The 16700-nt window shown below is 50.1% G+C and overlaps 7 protein-coding genes across 7 annotated transcripts; 5 read left to right on the top strand and 2 right to left on the bottom strand.

The window, feature by feature from the left end:
• The first annotated feature begins 844 nt into the window (after positions 1-844).
• F9C07_2277838 (putative oxysterol binding protein) lies at positions 845-2787 on the top strand. Its single transcript, XM_041289991.2, has 4 exons — positions 845-1145; positions 1210-1535; positions 1594-1648; positions 1720-2787. The coding sequence occupies exons 1-4, from the start codon at positions 1083-1085 to the stop codon at positions 2515-2517; spliced, it is 1242 nt and encodes a 413-aa protein (XP_041143153.1). The 5' UTR covers positions 845-1082; the 3' UTR covers positions 2518-2787.
• Positions 2788-4108: 1321 nt separating this feature from the next.
• On the bottom strand, positions 4109-5017 carry F9C07_2459 (putative RTA1 domain protein; the record flags this gene model as incomplete). Its single annotated transcript, XM_041289978.2, has 2 exons — positions 4109-4788; positions 4846-5017. The coding sequence occupies 2 exons, from the start codon at positions 5015-5017 to the stop codon at positions 4109-4111; spliced, it is 852 nt and encodes a 283-aa protein (XP_041143152.2).
• A 247-nt stretch (positions 5018-5264) lies between these two features.
• Positions 5265-7185, top strand: F9C07_1283313 (C6 finger domain protein). The gene is made up of 2 exons (XM_041289990.2): positions 5265-5577; positions 5631-7185. The coding sequence occupies exons 1-2, from the start codon at positions 5512-5514 to the stop codon at positions 6750-6752; spliced, it is 1188 nt and encodes a 395-aa protein (XP_041143151.1). The 5' UTR covers positions 5265-5511; the 3' UTR covers positions 6753-7185.
• On the bottom strand, positions 7186-10668 carry F9C07_1283174 (uncharacterized protein). The gene is made up of 2 exons (XM_041289977.2): positions 10104-10668; positions 7186-10026 (listed from the first exon to the last, which is right to left on the bottom strand). The coding sequence occupies exons 1-2, from the start codon at positions 10402-10404 to the stop codon at positions 7619-7621; spliced, it is 2709 nt and encodes a 902-aa protein (XP_041143150.1). The 5' UTR covers positions 10405-10668; the 3' UTR covers positions 7186-7618.
• A 767-nt stretch (positions 10669-11435) lies between these two features.
• Positions 11436-12704, top strand: F9C07_2462 (uncharacterized protein; the record flags this gene model as incomplete). Its single annotated transcript, XM_041284859.1, has 1 exon — positions 11436-12704. One exon carries the CDS (start codon positions 11436-11438, stop codon positions 12702-12704), a length of 1269 nt encoding a protein of 422 aa, XP_041143149.1.
• Positions 12705-13285: 581 nt separating this feature from the next.
• F9C07_2463 (uncharacterized protein) lies at positions 13286-14290 on the top strand. Its single transcript, XM_041289989.2, has 2 exons — positions 13286-13433; positions 13545-14290. The coding sequence occupies exons 1-2, from the start codon at positions 13388-13390 to the stop codon at positions 14063-14065; spliced, it is 567 nt and encodes a 188-aa protein (XP_041143148.1). The 5' UTR covers positions 13286-13387; the 3' UTR covers positions 14066-14290.
• A 365-nt stretch (positions 14291-14655) lies between these two features.
• On the top strand, positions 14656-16279 carry F9C07_2057665 (uncharacterized protein; the record flags this gene model as incomplete). The annotated part of the gene is made up of 8 exons (XM_071508600.1): positions 14656-14716; positions 14803-14915; positions 15030-15270; positions 15338-15364; positions 15417-15592; positions 15646-15742; positions 15795-15942; positions 16009-16279. 8 exons carry the CDS (start codon positions 14656-14658, stop codon positions 16277-16279), a joined length of 1134 nt encoding a protein of 377 aa, XP_071363917.1.
• Positions 16280-16700: the final 421 nt, after the last annotated feature.

Here is a 16700-nt window from a genome sequence, read left to right as displayed (position 1 = left end):
GACAGAGGAGAAGGGACAGAGGCATGGATAGATAGCAGTGTTTGTTTGACACATTGGCATTTCCCTTCAGGACCGGCCTTTTAGTTTCATCCAAGCTCCTCAGAAGTCTCTTTGGGAGTGTCTAGGGTCTTGTTTTCCATGAAAAACCAATTCTTGGGTTAATTAGTGCAGATATAGTTGCCGTAAGTCCCCAGACACAGACAACAATTGCTAGATTGTCAGTGCGAGGAGTAAAAAGCCTCAATGGTGAGAGGTACGCGTCACGCACAAGGGCAATAAAGAGACAGGACCAAAATTGTGTATCCGAAAGAAAGCCGAGAGGTGAGGCTTGCGTGGAAAAAGGGACCGAACAGCTAAACTAGAGAGGATAGATCAGGTGCAAGCCACACTGAGAGCCAAGTCATCTGATAAGATCTCCACCAGGGAAAAACAAGCCTCAATATTAAAACGGCCACAGATCTCAAATCCAACCTGTGACAAGACTTTCGATGCTCTAAGTCCCGTCCTTTCCTTCCTTACATTTTCCTTTGATTTTCATTTAGGTTTATTTCTTTTTACACTGAATTTGCTATTCCCGATACATCAATATCGTCGGAGAATAAAAGCAAACGTTGACCCCTATCTGGGAAGGACAACGGGTCCAAAGATTCAACCGAGGACAAGAGATGAAGTGGCAAAATTAGACTCTCGACTAGGGAAGAATCTCACCAATGCCAGATGACTTTTCGATTGTCGGGTAAAAAGGAAGATGCATGCAGGAAGGGAACCAAAGAAGTTTCAAACCAACCAAAAGAAAAGATGGCGGAGGGGCCATGACGTCGCAATGGGACTAGTGTTACGACCGTTCGCGTGGGCACTTCACCTCATCTCCCCCAAATTAGTCTAAACCCAACTGACTGACTTCACCCTCATCATCCATTGCTCTTCTTCCCTTTCTCCCCACTTCGCCATATTCTTGACCTTTTTGTCAACACAACCCCCCCAGACTGTTACTGCTGGATCCAGTGACTACTTTTTCTATTAGATCAATAATTCGGAATCAAAACATTTTTCTCTAGAAATCCAAAATTACCTAGCAAAAGATGAGTTCCAGCAAGGATGCAATCCCCGCCAGCAGCAAAGGCTCCTGGTCAAGTTTCCTCAAGGTACGTCGCAACCCCCCTCAATTGACAGCTCATTTCTCTGACTAACCGATGAATCCTCCTAAAGTCTATCGCCTCTTTCAACGGCGACCTATCTTCCTTGACCGCTCCACCTTTTATCCTTTCCTCCACTTCCCTGACCGAGTACTCCGCCTACTGGGCTGAGCATCCGAACCTTTTCGTGGCCCCAGCTACAGAAGCGGACCCCGAGAAAAGAGCCCTGGCTGTTCTGAAATGGTTCATCAGTACCCTGCACCAGCAATATTGTACCCGTAGCGAGAAACTGGGTAGTGAGAAGAAGCCCCTGAACCCCTTCCTGGGAGAGCTCTTCCTGGGCAAGTGGAACACTGACGAGAATGTCGGGGAAACCTCATTGATCAGTGAACAAGTCAGGTAGGTGGACACCTCAGAACAAGTCCTTTTTAGACCGTAGGAGACTGACTAGAGTCAGCCACCATCCCCCAGCAACCGCCTACGCAATTCGGAATGAGAAACATGGGGTAGAAGTAAGTTTGCATATTCTTTTTATTCTTATTTTCTGCTTAAAAAGCACATTCCTAACGTTATTCGTGTACAGTTACAAGGATACAACGCCCAGAAGGCCTCCTTTTCAAGCACCATCCAAATCAAGCAGATCGGACATGCCCTCCTGACCGTCACCCCACCCAACGCGGACAAGAACGACCCGGCCCAGAAGGAACAGTACCTTATCACACTTCCAAGTTTGCACATCGAATCCTTGATTTATGGAACTCCGTTCGTAGAACTGGAAAAAACGACACGGATTGTTAGCAGCACCGGCTACGTGGCCAAGATCGACTACTCCGGTAAAGGCTGGCTAAGTGGAAAGAAGAACACCTTTAACGCCATCTTGTATAAGGAGAGCGAAGGAGAGAAGAAGCCTTTGTACACTGTCGATGGGCAGTGGTCGGATAAGTTCACCATCAAGAATGCCCGAACCAAGGATGAAGTGGAGACGTACGTGGTTAAGGATAACAAGACCACTCCCCTCCAGTTGGCCCCACTGGAGGATCAAGACCTTTACGAAAGTCGGCGTGCCTGGCAGGACGTGGCTTCGGGCATCGAGCGGGGCGACATGGACGCCGTGTCTGTGGCCAAGTCGAAGATTGAGAACGCCCAACGCGAGCTTCGCAGGGTTGAAAAGTCCGAGGGTCGGGAATGGGAGCGCCGCTTCTTCAACCGCGTAGACGAGAATGAGGATCAGGGGCTCTTACAACTTGCGAGAAAGGCCGGCCTTACATCGCTCGAAAGCGACAAAACTGGTGGGGTGTGGCGCTTCAACCCAGCAAGCGCAGATGGTGCGAAGCCGCCGTATCACAAGACCGGTGGCGAAGGCTTGGGGGTCTCTGCATAATTGCCTGAACTCGGGTTCGACGCTTTATACAATCCACTTATAGTTTCATTGATGGCTAATGCACTGCAGTGGCATCTGCACTTATAGAACGCGTTTGCTTGACCCAGAGTCTTCCCCTTTCTTTTTTTCTAATCTAAACCTTTGTTTCATTCTTCTTTGGGGGTTCTGATACTTTTTCGGCTTCTGTATATAGAACACGGCGATCAATACACAGGTTGTCTTTTACTTCACGCTACTAACTTCCGTCGCGAAGTTTATGATCCATACCAGCTCCGTAGCTTTCACGTAGATCAGGTTCTCCTTGGCACCAACGTACTCGAATCTGCATGATAGTGGATTCCGAGTGGTAAACGCGTAATTCCATCACTGATTGGGAGTTTTTATTATCTAAATTGAAACAAGAACTGTAGTAAATCAGGTAAATTCTCCAATCCGATGGAGCGCATTAGGCAGAAACCTGGCGTTTCACTTCCCCTTTTCTCAGATTTCAAATTTTTTTTCGAATTTTGGCCCCCTTCCCCCTCGCCAAACTATCAGAGCCTAAGTGGGTGGCTTAATTAAAGCACGTCCATCGTTGATCACTGCCTAAGTGTTGAGGCAGGAAGATCACGGACCCATCGCCTCACAGTGAGACGTCGGCAATTCTGGACTATGCAGCTGGGTCAGTCCTGGGCACATCCGGAGCCAAACAGATCTTCTCTCCTCTTGCGATTCTATCGGGTGTCGATAGCCTGAATGTCAGAATGTTATATCGGACTTGGTTTTGTTGGAGAACTCGAAAGTTGTGTAAGGGGGAACGCAATATATCTTTAAACACACGCACATATGGACCCTACATGCTGAATATCACCAAACTATATATTCCGACCACATCAATCACCAACCATCCACACACTTAGTATTCGCAGCCGTAAGCCACTCGGAATTTAATACCTATGTGTCAAGAACCCCTAACGCATCATAGACAACAGGTTTCCTTGCTATACTAGGTTTCTCAACGATAGTAATCGCTCTACCAAACGGCAAAGAGATCAATGAGATGACGTGCTTGATCTCGTCAGTGATCTTGTGTACGCGTATGCATTCCCGGATTTCTTTATCCTCTGAGCAAGCCATTTCTCGCGTTTCCTTGGGAAAGGGTTTGATTCTGGTGGGGTGCGTCCGTGGTTGTTCCCGTTGGTGACCCATGGATGGCGAGGTTATCTATCGAACCCTAATGTCTGGAGTGTGGGTAGTATTCATTTCCATACTTGACTGGATTTTCATGCTGTCAGGTGGTGATTAACAGTTTTGTAATATCTCAACTAGGCGCTTGTTGGTAATCCCACTATATATAATTATCTTTGAGGTTCGTTCTCGTCTGAATTGTTCTCTGGAGTTTGGACACACATATGTACCATGCGTAATACCAATGTTGTAGCTTGTTTTAAAGTCGTCAATGTATATTAACCATGCTTCTGTCGAAGCAGGAATCTGATCCATCTGACTATGGGGTGGCCGAGGAGTATTATATACAAGAATAAAATAGGTAAAGTGTACTTCTAAGCAGAAGTGCTTCGTTCCAAGTTCACTAACTTCGTGGATAGCCAGCCTATGAACACCGTAATCCTTCCTCAGGCCTGTGCATACTCATAGTGTCTGAGGCAGGCTTTTGTATCAGGAAGTCGAGGTTTCCCGGGTACCATACCCCCCAGATCACCATGACAGCGAACATCAGCAATGTATCAAAGACATACATTGGCCATTCATGGCTCAACAAGTACCCGTCCTGGCCCATGGCATATTCGATCACCCGAAATATAGATCGAACCATGATCAGCACACTGACTGCATAGAGTGTGTGCAAGTGGGATTTCCAGGGAATGGCCTGGTCGAATGCTTGGATTGTTGGATGCTGATGCATACGTCTTTGAAACACGATCGAAGTTACAATAAACAGCCCGAACATGATAACTTGGACCAACAGACCGACAATCACGATATTCTTCCCCATCTTCGCGTTTGATCCTGTCGCCATCAGACCTGCTGCGCTACCTTGGATCACGAAGGAGAGCACGTCACCCAGGACAAAGACTTTAGTCAACCAGCCGACTCGGATCAGCGAGTGATGTTCGGCTCGGACACTGCGGATGATGCGGCCGAGGGTCATGTACACTGATGCGGCGAAGAGAACCGGGCCAAGAAGAATGAACACATTCTGGATGCAGTAGGGCATGATTTCTCCAGTTCTGTTGTAAGCAGCAGCCCGTGCACCGTATCCGATAACTTCGACTGTAATATTGTTAGCTTCGTTCAATGCAATCCAACTAAGGGTAAAGCAGCGCTCACATATGCCTCCAATGGCGAAGGCGAGACAGAACCCAACTCGCATTTTCCATAGTTTCCAGAAGTGGTAGATGGTGGCACCCAGAAAAAGCAGGAGGAAGATAACAGCTGCTGGGACTGATGGTAGATATGCCCAGAGGTAGTAATCCCCTGCATAAGGCTCAAGTTGCGCCATTGTCGTGAGAGTCGTTTGATAATCGTATGTCCTTGGGGGAGTATTCTGGGATTACCCCTAAAATTCTGGGGTGAAACATTTTGTATTTATATGTCCGAACACTGATCGCGAAGCCTTTTTCATGCACCATAGTAGGGATACGTTATACGCGTAAAGAAATTGGCACAAAGCCTCCATAGACAAGCACTGTTCCCTAAAGTAAATCGACCGAATACGCGTATCGAATCCGGTAGTGGATCCTATATTAAAAGTGGTCCGTGCATACGCGGATTCCTTATTTTAGGCCTTTGGCTACTTCGAACCTTCTCTTCATACGCTAAGAAGCTTTCTTTAGAGTCCATCTGGATCCAAAATCTGCAGTGAGCTATTAGCAGCATCTGCGCATAGTATGAAGAACATGATTCGATAGCGTGTAAGAAATAGGTTGGCGAACAGACCGCAGTCACCCACATGAATAGTTCTTCGAGGGATGTGGATCGACCACGACCATTATCATGCCGCGCAGAACGCATAAGAAGTCGCGCAATGGATGCTTGGAATGCAAGCGACGCCATATAAAAGTAAGAAAGCTACCCTCAAGAGCGCTGACGTTAGCATCGCTTAACCGGGACAGTGTGACGAAAAGCGTCCGACATGTACCAACTGTATAACTTCGGAACGCTTTTGCGAATACGCGGACATCTTTCTAAGTGCTACACGATCTCGCACCAACATTTCGCCAGCTTCTTCCCCCGCAGTGGCTGTGACAAGAGACCAGCCGTCCGATGTTTCGAGTCCGAGGTCCGACTCGCTTCTCCAAGATGCGCCGGTCAATATGCTTCACATGCAGCTTTTACACCACTTGATGACAGAAACACGAAACACATTCCATGATAATTTCAATAACGCAATCTCTTCTCCCGAGATTCAACAGATTTGCATGTCTTCTCCGTATCTCATGAATGAGCTACTGGCCCTCAGTGCCCTACATCTGAGCGCCTTGCATCCAGCAGAGCGAGAGTTTTATCGTCACCACGCAGCACAACTCCAAACGCACGCATTAACAATCCTCAACGGTATGAAGCTCGAAGTAAACCAGGAGACATGCATTCCGCTCTTTTTGTTTGCCGGTCTTCTTAATGTGCACCTCCTTTACGACGTATTAATCAACAAAGACCAAGATTTCGATCACTTCTTGGACCAACTGGTGAGCAGTTTTCGACTACACCGGGGGATCCGTGCAATCACCACGGATTCATGGGGCATGCTTCGAGAGTCCCCATTGAAGCCACTCATTCTGGATGGTGAAAAACGGTTTTCAAAGATTACAGGACTTGACCCCGAATGCGCCAGGCTCTTAGCCCTCATCAAGGCGGCTAAACTAGGCCCCTCTATCACCAATACTTATAAGCAAGCGATAGAATCGTTGCAACACGCGATAGTTTCATGCTCGTATGGGACGCCAGGCGCTGGCATCTCAGAGATTACTGCCTGGCCGATATTGGTTTCTCCGGAATATATTGATCTCCTCTCGATGCGATGCCCTGAGGCTCTTGCGGTACTGGCGTATTATGCCGCTTGCCTTCATACACGGCGCGACGTATGGGGGTTTGGAGACGGTGGGCGATTTTTGATTGAATCCATCATCACGTACCTGGGACCAAACTGGGCTGAGTGGCTGGATTGGCCAGCCCGAGCTTTGGGCAATCATCATCAGAGCTCGCAACGAGTTAAAATTTCAAATCAAAGCAATTGAAGACAACGTTATGGTCGGCTCTTAGTACAGTCATAGAAAGAGGTAACAAGGACCCATGGAGAAGAGATCCGATCTGGGGTCTAGCCGAATGTAGGATAGTTAGATATCACCTGCCCGTTTTCCCCTTTGAGCCTGTCACAGTATCACTAGCGCCGATGTAACCACGTGATGTGCTTCGATGGGAGTACTCCTACGGTCAGAATGAGTTTTCACAATGTTGTATTGATGTGGAGGGGGAGATACAGGGACCAATCCTCCCAGATAGTGATACTGAACATTATATGAAACATGACAGGTTCGGTCGGAGAATATTACATCCTACGCCGTGTAGCAAAGGAACCCAATTGTTTCGGCTGGACATGAAAATACAACGCCGCCCAGTTTAATTCTTGCATTCTTTGTTCCCCCGTCCCTTGTCCTAACCCAGTCAATGCATAGATGTAATCCCAACTGAACCCCAATATGTAGTACAGGAAGCGGAAGATATGCAAGGCAGACAAGAGCAATAGGGAAGTAAGATTTCGTAAAAGCGAATCAAGGAAATTCAGAACAAACGTAAGACATTGGTCAATGTCATGAAACCGTACAAGAGAAAGGAGGAAAGAAATGACGGAGAAGGGAGACAGAAAGGTAGCATTTTTTTCAGTTCAATACAGCATCATGAAGGCAACCCTGCATAACAGTTCGAGTCCAAAGAGAAAAAAAGAGAAAAAACCAGCCAAGCTCCCACGGAGAGTAGAGATTACACACTTGAGAGTGACATAAAATAACAACCGACGAAATATAAAAGCTTTTGAGTCAGGGTGACCACCCCCTGAGCCAAATATGAATTCCGCCATTCGGGAAAAATGCAATGTCATCATCATTTAGTGACCGTAATTGCCTCCCCAGCCACCGCGACCGGTGTTGCCATAATAATTAGTGAAGCCGGCGCCTCCGTAGTTACCGTAGCCAGTAGCCTGGTGGTGGGTTTGATTGGCTGCACCCTGGTGTCCACTAAGTCCACCTAGACCCCCATACTGAGGGTTCAAGTGGGGATAGGTGCCAAAGCCCTGCTGACCCTGCTGGCCTTGCAGAGGGGGAAGGCCAGTTTGTGCCTGCGGCTGACCTGGCACGCTGTTGGTAGCGGAACCAGGGCGGTTAGCCTGAGCTAGGGAAGGGCTGGGTCCAGAGGCCTTGGGCGTGTCAAAGGTCTTGGTTTCCTCCGTGGTCACTGGGGGCTGCTGAGAGATGGGCTGGTTCTGCCCAAAGCCACCCTGGGAGCGACCAAAGACGTCGGACATGCCCGATCCGAAGGTGTTCGAGCCGGCTGTAGACTGCTGGCTCTCTGATGGTTGGGCAGATCCGGTACGGCCGTAGACGGTGTCACGGCCAGGCATGGCTTGGGTAAAGCTGCCAGTAGTAGCGGGTGACGAAGAGTGGTCGTAAGAGAAACCGTGAGGCTGGCCGTACATTCCAGCCTTGCCATACGGACCATACTGGCTCCCATAGCCATACTGGGCTGTGTGAGGCATATAGTGGTCGTCGTATCTGCGCGCATCGTCATACATAGGGCGGTTGCGGCCATACTGGTGCCCGCTCATCTGACTCATGTACGAAGCATAGTGAGGGTTGGAGAAATAAGGGTATCCATATCCGTAGGCGCCCTGGCCAGGCATGTGCTGAGCAGTTGGGGTCTGAGTAGCACCGGGAAGGGTGGGGTTCGGAGTGTTGTGACCACTGTTGGGTGCGTCAACATGGCCGTAGCGGCTGGGAGGCTGGGTTGTAGGAATATGGGGCTGTACTTCCGCACCCGAGACGCCAAATCCGGCGGCGGCTCTCTGGGCTACGGTAGCATCCTGGGATTGGCCATAGGTGCCATAGTAGTTGTAAGGAAGACGCTGGTCGACGGCATAGAAGGGAGAATACTCGCTGCCAGTGGTTACGGTCGGCTGGACAGGAGCTTGATTGGCGAATGGTTCTTGGATTTGAGGCTGAGGTTGGGTCACCTGCTGGCTGAAGGGATCATAGGGCTTGTGAGCATCGGTGTAGCGGGCGAAGTCGTTGAAAGAGGAGTCAGCAGCAGAGGCCTGAGGAACGGGGGGTAGTCCAGGGGCTGGGCGAGAGACAGCGGGGCTCTCGGTCGAAGCCTGGGCCTGGGCCTGAGTAGAAGGAGGCAAGGAGGCACGAGGAGCCACGGGGGAGTGTTGAGGGGGTTGGGCACGAGTTTCAGCATCTTCACGGTTCTCATCAATATCGACATCAGCAGCATCGCCGTTCAATCCCATACTGCCAAACTGCACTGCAGCCCGGTCGACAGCGTGGTTTCCTGGCATGACAACTGCTTCTTGTTGTTCCATCACACGGCGCTGGGCACCGGCAGCGCGAACACTCTGCTTGAGTGCGCTGGTGGGGTAGGCAGGTGCAGGTCGTGTGGGTGTTGCGGCAGCAGCATTGTTAGCATCAAGGGCGCTGCCAACGGTGCTAGCTGCGGTGGCTGTGGGAGCCGGGGGAGAGACATCGGGAATCTGCGCAAGATTCGTCTTGGTCAAATCATCCTTGGGAGCTGCAACTTCAGTCGCCGGGGCAGGGACAGCAGGTTTTTCGAGGGGCTGAGGGATAGCAGGTTCAGGTGCCTTTTCCATGGGAACCGGAATTGGAGGTGGAATCGGGACGGGTGCAGGTTCAGGGGCCTTCTGCTCTTTTGGCTCTTTCTGCTCCTGCTGTTCCTTCTGCTCGGGCACTGATTCGGCAACAGGCTTCTCGGGAACAGGAGCGGCAGCGGGGGCAGGCGCGGGGGCAGGTGCAGCAGCGGGAGCGGGAGCGGGAGCTGGGGCTGGTACTGGAGCGGGGGCAGCAGGTTTCTGCTGGGGAGGAGGCGCCGGTTTTGCGAACAGGCTTGCCCAGCCCTTCTTGGTACCCTCGGGAATCACATTGCTCTTCGATGCATCCTTGGGGGTCTCCTTCGAGGCGTCGGCTAGTTCTGGAGCTGTTGGCTCAGCATCGGCCGGCTTCTCAGTCTTGGTGACCTCGGGGGTAGCTGTCTCCACTGTGGCAGGAGCAGCTGGCTTCTCTGGGCGGCTGCCATTGGTGTGGGCACCAGCACGACCGCCGCGACCGCCACGGCCACGATCTCCACGAGCACGTCCACCACGGCTCTCAAATCCACCACGTCCACGGCCTCCCCGAATGGGAGCAGTAGTCGACTCGGTCGGGGTGCTCTGTGCCTCCTTTGGCTTGGGGCGGCTCCGGTCTGTGGTCTTCTTCTTTACCTCTCCCCACTGAGAGACGTTACCTAGATCACGACAAAAACCGATGTTAGTCCGGCTATGTGAGAAGAAATCACAGATTGGATCGAGATCGACGGCGAACCTTCAGTTATGCGATCAATTGCCTCCTCGAGGTCGCCGTCTGCATCCTCCAACGCAAAGACGAGATCCTCGTCCGTCCAGTCAGGGAACAATTCCTTTAGCATGGGTAGAGTGTTTGCATATTTCTTCTTCATTTGACCAATTTCTCCCTCGTCTTCGAATGTAGCGGGTGTGCTGTCTGAGTTGTCTGCCTTTGCAGATCTGCTGCCACCTCGACCACCTCTGGAGCTATAGCCACCGCGACCGCCGCGAGCGGATACCCTGCCACGAGAGGCAGACGACCTCGTTTGAGCTTCAGACATATCTTCTGATGGGGGAATCTAGTAAATCTCCGGACTGGAGAGAAGAGAGTAGAAGGAGAATCGAGGAAGACCCAACGGGGGTTTTGGACGAAGGGGGTGTAGAAAACAAGGTGCGGCTAGTGGGAAGAAAAAGCGGGTAAAAAGAGGTAATGATCACAGATGCAGCCTCACGGAAGAGGTCAGCAACCAGAACCACAGAGCGCACACAAGGACCGCCCGAACTTCGATGCGGCGGTTCAAGAGGGAGCGAGAGAGTTCAAGGAGGGGAGGAGGGAAAAGAATTGAATAAAAAGAAAAAACGAACAAAAAAGGAAAAAAAAGAAGTCCAAAGGGAGCTAAGAGAGGATGAGCATATAAATTATATGGAATAGGGAACCAAATGGAGAGGGAAGAAGGAATGGGAAGAGTTTTGAGTGAGAAGGTAAAGTACGAGTTTAGGTACAGTTCAGTCCGACCGACGTGTTGGAACCCACTGCAGGGAGGGAGAGAGACCCTCCAGGCAACTTTGTCGCCCATTTAGCGAGCGGCGCTAATCGTTCACCCGTTTCGTTGGTTGGCCGATCCAACCAGCGTCCGTGACTTGCACTGGAGCGTTTCGCCTTAGCGTGACGCTTTTTAAAGGGAACGCTGCTTCCTCCCGGTATCTGTTACCTGGAGGTGAACCCTTCTCAGTCCTGCATTTCGTCATCCATTTTGGTTTTTTCCCCTTCGTTGCGTTCTGATGATTGACGAGATCCAATCGATTATACATTTTTCCCCCTCAAATTTATTGGTACGCAGATTACCGACTCGTACCGTGTGTATACGTATCTATACAGGTCGTTTTACCTACCCCTACAGTGCCCCCTCAAATCGGAGTCTATTGATCCATTGAGGATCTTCTCGTTCCCATTCCTCGCATTCCTCACCGCCCCCTACCTGGCACCACCCGAGGTATCTACCAAAGGGAGAGCGAGAGGGCACGATTTATTATCGATAGTATATGGCACTACTGGTCCACCATTGTTCCCCCCTTCCTTCCTCTTGCCGTCATGAAAGGCACGTCGAGTTTGAGCTTGAAAGCGTGGTCGAAAATCCACCCCCCGCTACCCCGTACCCCCCGGGAATCTCAACAACTCCTCAAAGCCCTTACGTCTTCCTTCCGTCGTCAACTCGATCGGGAATATCCCCCCTCAGCCCCCTCAGATCGAGATGGATCTAATGATCGTACACCGGAAAACCCGCACTCGTCTGTGCACGCGACCGATCGACATCTTCGGGCCATCCTAGATAATCCGCTTTTCCGGGTAGTACCCTCTAAGTCTGCTGCGGCCCGTAATGGAAGCGGAACAGCAAGCAGACTACAACAGAGAATAGCGAAAGAACCAATGGTAGTCTTCGATGAATTGGTTGCCTCGGGTTCGGTAACGCTGCCAACACTACGTGATTGTTTGAGTTCCCAGATGCTACTGGCCAGCCGTCATATCGGAAACGGCCTCATACAGGCCATGAAAGACGCTAGGGCTGGATCCAAGGTTGTCAGTTGGTGGTTTGCATCTGATTCTGCGACAAGACAGATGTTATTCAAATCCCGAGCAGCGACGACAACTCTAGTAAAGTTCTTAGTGGCAGAAGGTCGACAAGGTGTGGTGTTGGATTGGCTGAGGATGCTGGCGAACCATGACATTGGAGGCCGGAACGGTCAGTTGCCAGAGAAAATTGCGCAACAGGTGTTTGGCCATCTGCTGGTCAACTTAGTGACCGCTGAAATCCAGTACGGTCAAGGGTTGAGCTTGGCTATGCGGTATTATCTACAGACATGCAAGTCGCAGATGTTCAAAGACAATGTGGTCCTGAACCTTTCCTGGCAACCTGTGTTACTCCCAGCAGGTGTTCACTTATGTGAGAGCTTGATGCAGAGTTCACCGTCCAGATCTAAAGAGCTGAACGGAGCTATGTACAATGAGTATATTGAGGTTCTTTCCAAACTTGCACCGAACTCGTGTCTGCTAGCTACGGCTCCGCTGTACCACCCTACACACCCTGATGTCAAACCATTCCTCGATTTTGTGGATACACTACCTCCTGGCCGAGTGGACTCTTCAACAGGACTGAAACGAGAAAGCTTTGTGCGTGCCGGTTTTGACGCTCTTCGTCTCTTGGTGGACCAAGACAAGCGACGGGATGTCTTATACCTGGCACGTTTCTTGCAACAGCAGTTGCCCGAGAAACCGGATTCGGCAAATGCATCCAATTCAAATCACGGTGCATACACAGAGAGGGAAGATTTACTATCACAGCTTGACTTGGCATTGGCTTGATATGCGTAACTATTGCTATTGAAGTCGAAACAGCATGTTCTGTAAAGCAACGATCCCCTGGCCCCAGGCTTTGGGTGATACTTTTTTTCCTAGGTGCCCTTTATCATGGGTTCAAGGTCTCTACGGGGTATGCATGCAACCTTAGTAGTAGATAAATGATTCGTCAGTCTGGATCTGCAGGTGACAATCGGGTTTACCATTGTGGTGGACGGCTTACCCGAAACACGCTATGAGGAGAACTCCGCATACTGCTCCACTCAGCCACGCTAATGGGGTCTCCTTCTCCTCTTCTTGGCATGCTTACATATCATGACCGGCAACACAATCAGGGCAGAGAAGGCTTATGTGCGCCTCGAGCTGATCCTTGGGGGTAATATAATATGCTATTTTCTAATTGGTGTTTTGCTGATGGAACAGTCCAAGATTGAGTTCCGTGTGGAACGGGTTAGCGTGCTGGGATTAGATGGTCTTAGTAAATATCACCGCGCAACCTCACCTCTCAACCTTCTGTGACCTTCTATCCTCCCTCCCATCGCTCTACAAGTGGTTCTCGCCCCAGTAGACCGCAACTTGGCGATTTCCAAGGTCGCTTGTTACTTGCGATCGCATTCCAATTAGATTTGGCTCACTTAAACATCGCTGAAAGTATCTTGCACTCGCGATCGTTCATACCATCTCTCATTATGGCTCCCGAGCCAGATAGCAGCGTCAACGCACCACCAACCCCAGGTACGTCCAGACAGCTGTACATATGATTCACGTGATCATGGCATCATCGCCGGTGCCCATATCACCTGGCTACAACTAAATGCATCGGGACCAGGCTGATTCTTGAAGTAGAAGCTAGTAATATATCTGGAGCTGGCACGAACACAAACACGACCGATGCTGCTCCCAAGCAAACCAATGGTGAGAGCACTCCGCCCAAGTCTGTGGATGCGAACGACCAGCCCGAGGAGAATAAGTCTCCTGAAGCGGCTGGATCTTCTAAGGAACACAAACCTGCTGAAGAAGCCAAGTCTGGTGGGCATGCCTCCATCTCGCAACACGATGGACTCAAAGAGTCAACCGCGGAGAATGGCATCGCGCAACCTAGTGCAGGCGATAAACGAGAGCATGACCCGACTTCTACCACCCCCAACGCGGCTAAGGCTAATGTTGAGAACTCGGCGGAACCTACAAACAAAAAGCGGAGGACTACTGGAACGCGGACTCGAGATGGCAATACTACAGCCCCTGCTACGAATGGGGGGAAACCAAAGGCAAGTCGTTCTAAAAAGACGAAGGATGATGTGAAGAAGGTGATTCCTACGGATGGTATTGGTAGTCGAACACGCAGCCGGACTAAGGCAATTTCCTAAGCTCAGGCGGTATCGCCGCGAACATACGCATCCTGTAAAGCGTATGCTCTTCACTCTATATTCCTTTTGATCTAGTTGTCTAGCAGGTCCTATGTATCGCAAAGCTCCCACGTTCGCTAGCTAGGTTCTATTTCTCCGGATCTTGTGAAGCTCTAGCTTGTGAATGAACCCATTTTCTCTATTGCTGCATGTAACCATCGATCGCCTGGAAATAGATGAAAGTAAATGTTCTTTATTTTTGAGACAATAATATAGCGTATGATGGGCTGCAAGTATAAAACGGGATGACTGGTGGTGATATAGCCTGCTTGGTAGACAGAAACCGGCAGTATCATTAGCCTTCGTCGGGGATGTCCCGCAAAGTACCGACATCGGCCAAGACTCCCCCGTCTGGGTTGAGTCACCGCTCCGGAGCGGGAGAACATCCGATGTGTCCCTCCCCCACTATCACTAGAGGGGAAAGTCTGTGTCATACCCATGAGATAAACTGCCTATCGTCTTTATAAGTATTCGTCGGGAAATTGTGGAATTCTTCCTTTCTCTCTCTGTAACACATCGGTCGGGGAACTGACAATTGACCTTCACACACAATGTCTTCCAACAAGATTTGGCTTCGTGCTGAAACCAAGCCCGCTGAGGCTCGGTCTGCTTGTAAGTAGCGTGGCAGTATTCATGTACTATCTGTCATTATGCTATTGCCAGCAAATTGTGATATGCAATGTGCTAATACCTCACAGTGACCCCAACTACTGCCAAGGCTCTTATGGATGCTGGCTATGAAGTGACTGTCGAACGCTCTACACAGCGAATCTTCGATGGTAGGTTGTCAATCAGGGCTCCACTCTCCCGGGTATGAAGGCTGACAAGGTTCGTCTTAATAATAGATGAGGAATTCGCAAAGGTATATATACACGTTCGCCCTAGTCCCTACATGTCAAAGACTTATAATTGTCCTATGGAATAGATTGGTGCCCCACTAGTTGAGGAGGGATCCTGGGCCAAGGATGCTCCAAAGGATGCATACGTTTTGGGTCTCAAGGAACTGCCCGAAGATGATTTTCCTCTTGAGCACGTCCATATTACCTTTGCCCACTGCTACAAGCAACAGGGGGGCTGGGAGAAGGTTCTCAGACGGTGGCCTCGTGGAGGCGGAACCCTGTTGGATTTGGAATTCCTCACTGATGAAGTCGGGCGGAGAGTTGCTGGTGAGAATTGATTGCCCACGTTAGTTTCCTATGTGGCTTGTATAATTACTAACTTCCCTATTTATAGCTTTCGGGTGGTCCGCTGGCTATGCCGGTACGTGTTTTGCTGCTATGAAGCGCTGATGATCGATATTGATGTAGTATAGGTTCCGCATTGGCTGTTAAGAACTGGGCCTGGCAATTGACTCATCCTGAGGGCGAACCTTTGCCCGGTGAGGTTCCGTACGCAAACCAGGATCTCCTGACCCAGTCCGTGAAAGAGTCCCTGGAAGCTGGCAAGAAGCAATCCGGCCGGTCCCCCAAGATTCTTGTCATCGGAGCTGTGAGTGTGCTTTTTATATCGATCCCCATGGCAAACTAACTGATGATGTGCAGCTTGGACGTTGTGGTAACGGTGCCGTACAACTTGCCAAGGATGTTGGCATCCCCGAATCTGATATCATCCGGTGGGATATCGAGGAGACAAAGAAGGGTTTGTTTATACTTCTATTTCTAACGAGCTTAAGGTTAACGCATCAAAACAGGCGGTCCTTTCCAGGAGATTATCGACGCAGATATCTTCGTCAACTGCATCTATCTTTCTAGCGAGTCTATTCCCCCATTTGTCAACGTTGAATCTCTTTCTACCCCTAACCGCCGTTTGTCGGTCATTTGCGACGTGAGCGCCGACACGTGAGTCCCTCTTCTGGCCATTACTCCTCTCGCTTGTGCAGCCGACTGACTTCACCCTCGATGCAGCACTAACCCCAACAATCCTATTCCCGTGTACGATATCACCACTACTTTCGACAAGCCCACAGTACCCGTCACTCTGCCGGCGGGGACGCAAGGCCCCCCTCTTAGCGTGATCAGTATTGACCATCTTCCCTCGCTTCTCCCTCGTGAAAGCTCCGAGATGTTCAGTCAAGCGCTGCTTCCCAGTCTGTTGCAGTTGAAGAATCGGAAGGACGCTCGCGTCTGGACGCAGGCGGAAGATCTGTTCAAGCAGAAGGTTGCCACTTTGCCCTAGAAATTTTTGAACAAACAGTAATTTGGCGGGGAATTCTGCATACGGTCTACAGTTCATGAAAAAATATATACCATGTTGTTCCTTTTCCTGGAGGAAACTATGAATTAGATAACATGTGCCAGAATAAGTTGTCTCAACATCTGTGTAAAATCAAATTTGAATTGACCGCATGAGAGTCGCGTCATATTCTTCATGCTGCACTCCACTAGAGATTTGCCTACACCTTCCTACATTATCATTGTCTACGGTCAAAGAGCAGCTGGATAATGGAGAAACGGAGGGGGGTGGAGGGGGAAGCTGGAAAATGGTGGTAGCTTAGCTACACCGTGGTTCATCTACTACTGCTAACGATTGGGTCAAATGAATAATGTTGATCATGAACATATAGTGCGCTGATCTCCTTTGGCGTCGTCATTTCTAA

This window comes from Aspergillus flavus, chromosome 2 (genome assembly GCF_009017415.1).
Source record: "Aspergillus flavus chromosome 2, complete sequence".
Taxonomy (NCBI): Eukaryota; Fungi; Ascomycota; class Eurotiomycetes; order Eurotiales; family Aspergillaceae; genus Aspergillus; species Aspergillus flavus.
Note: the sequence above shows the minus strand (reverse complement) of the source record. Positions and strands in the feature narration are given on the sequence as shown.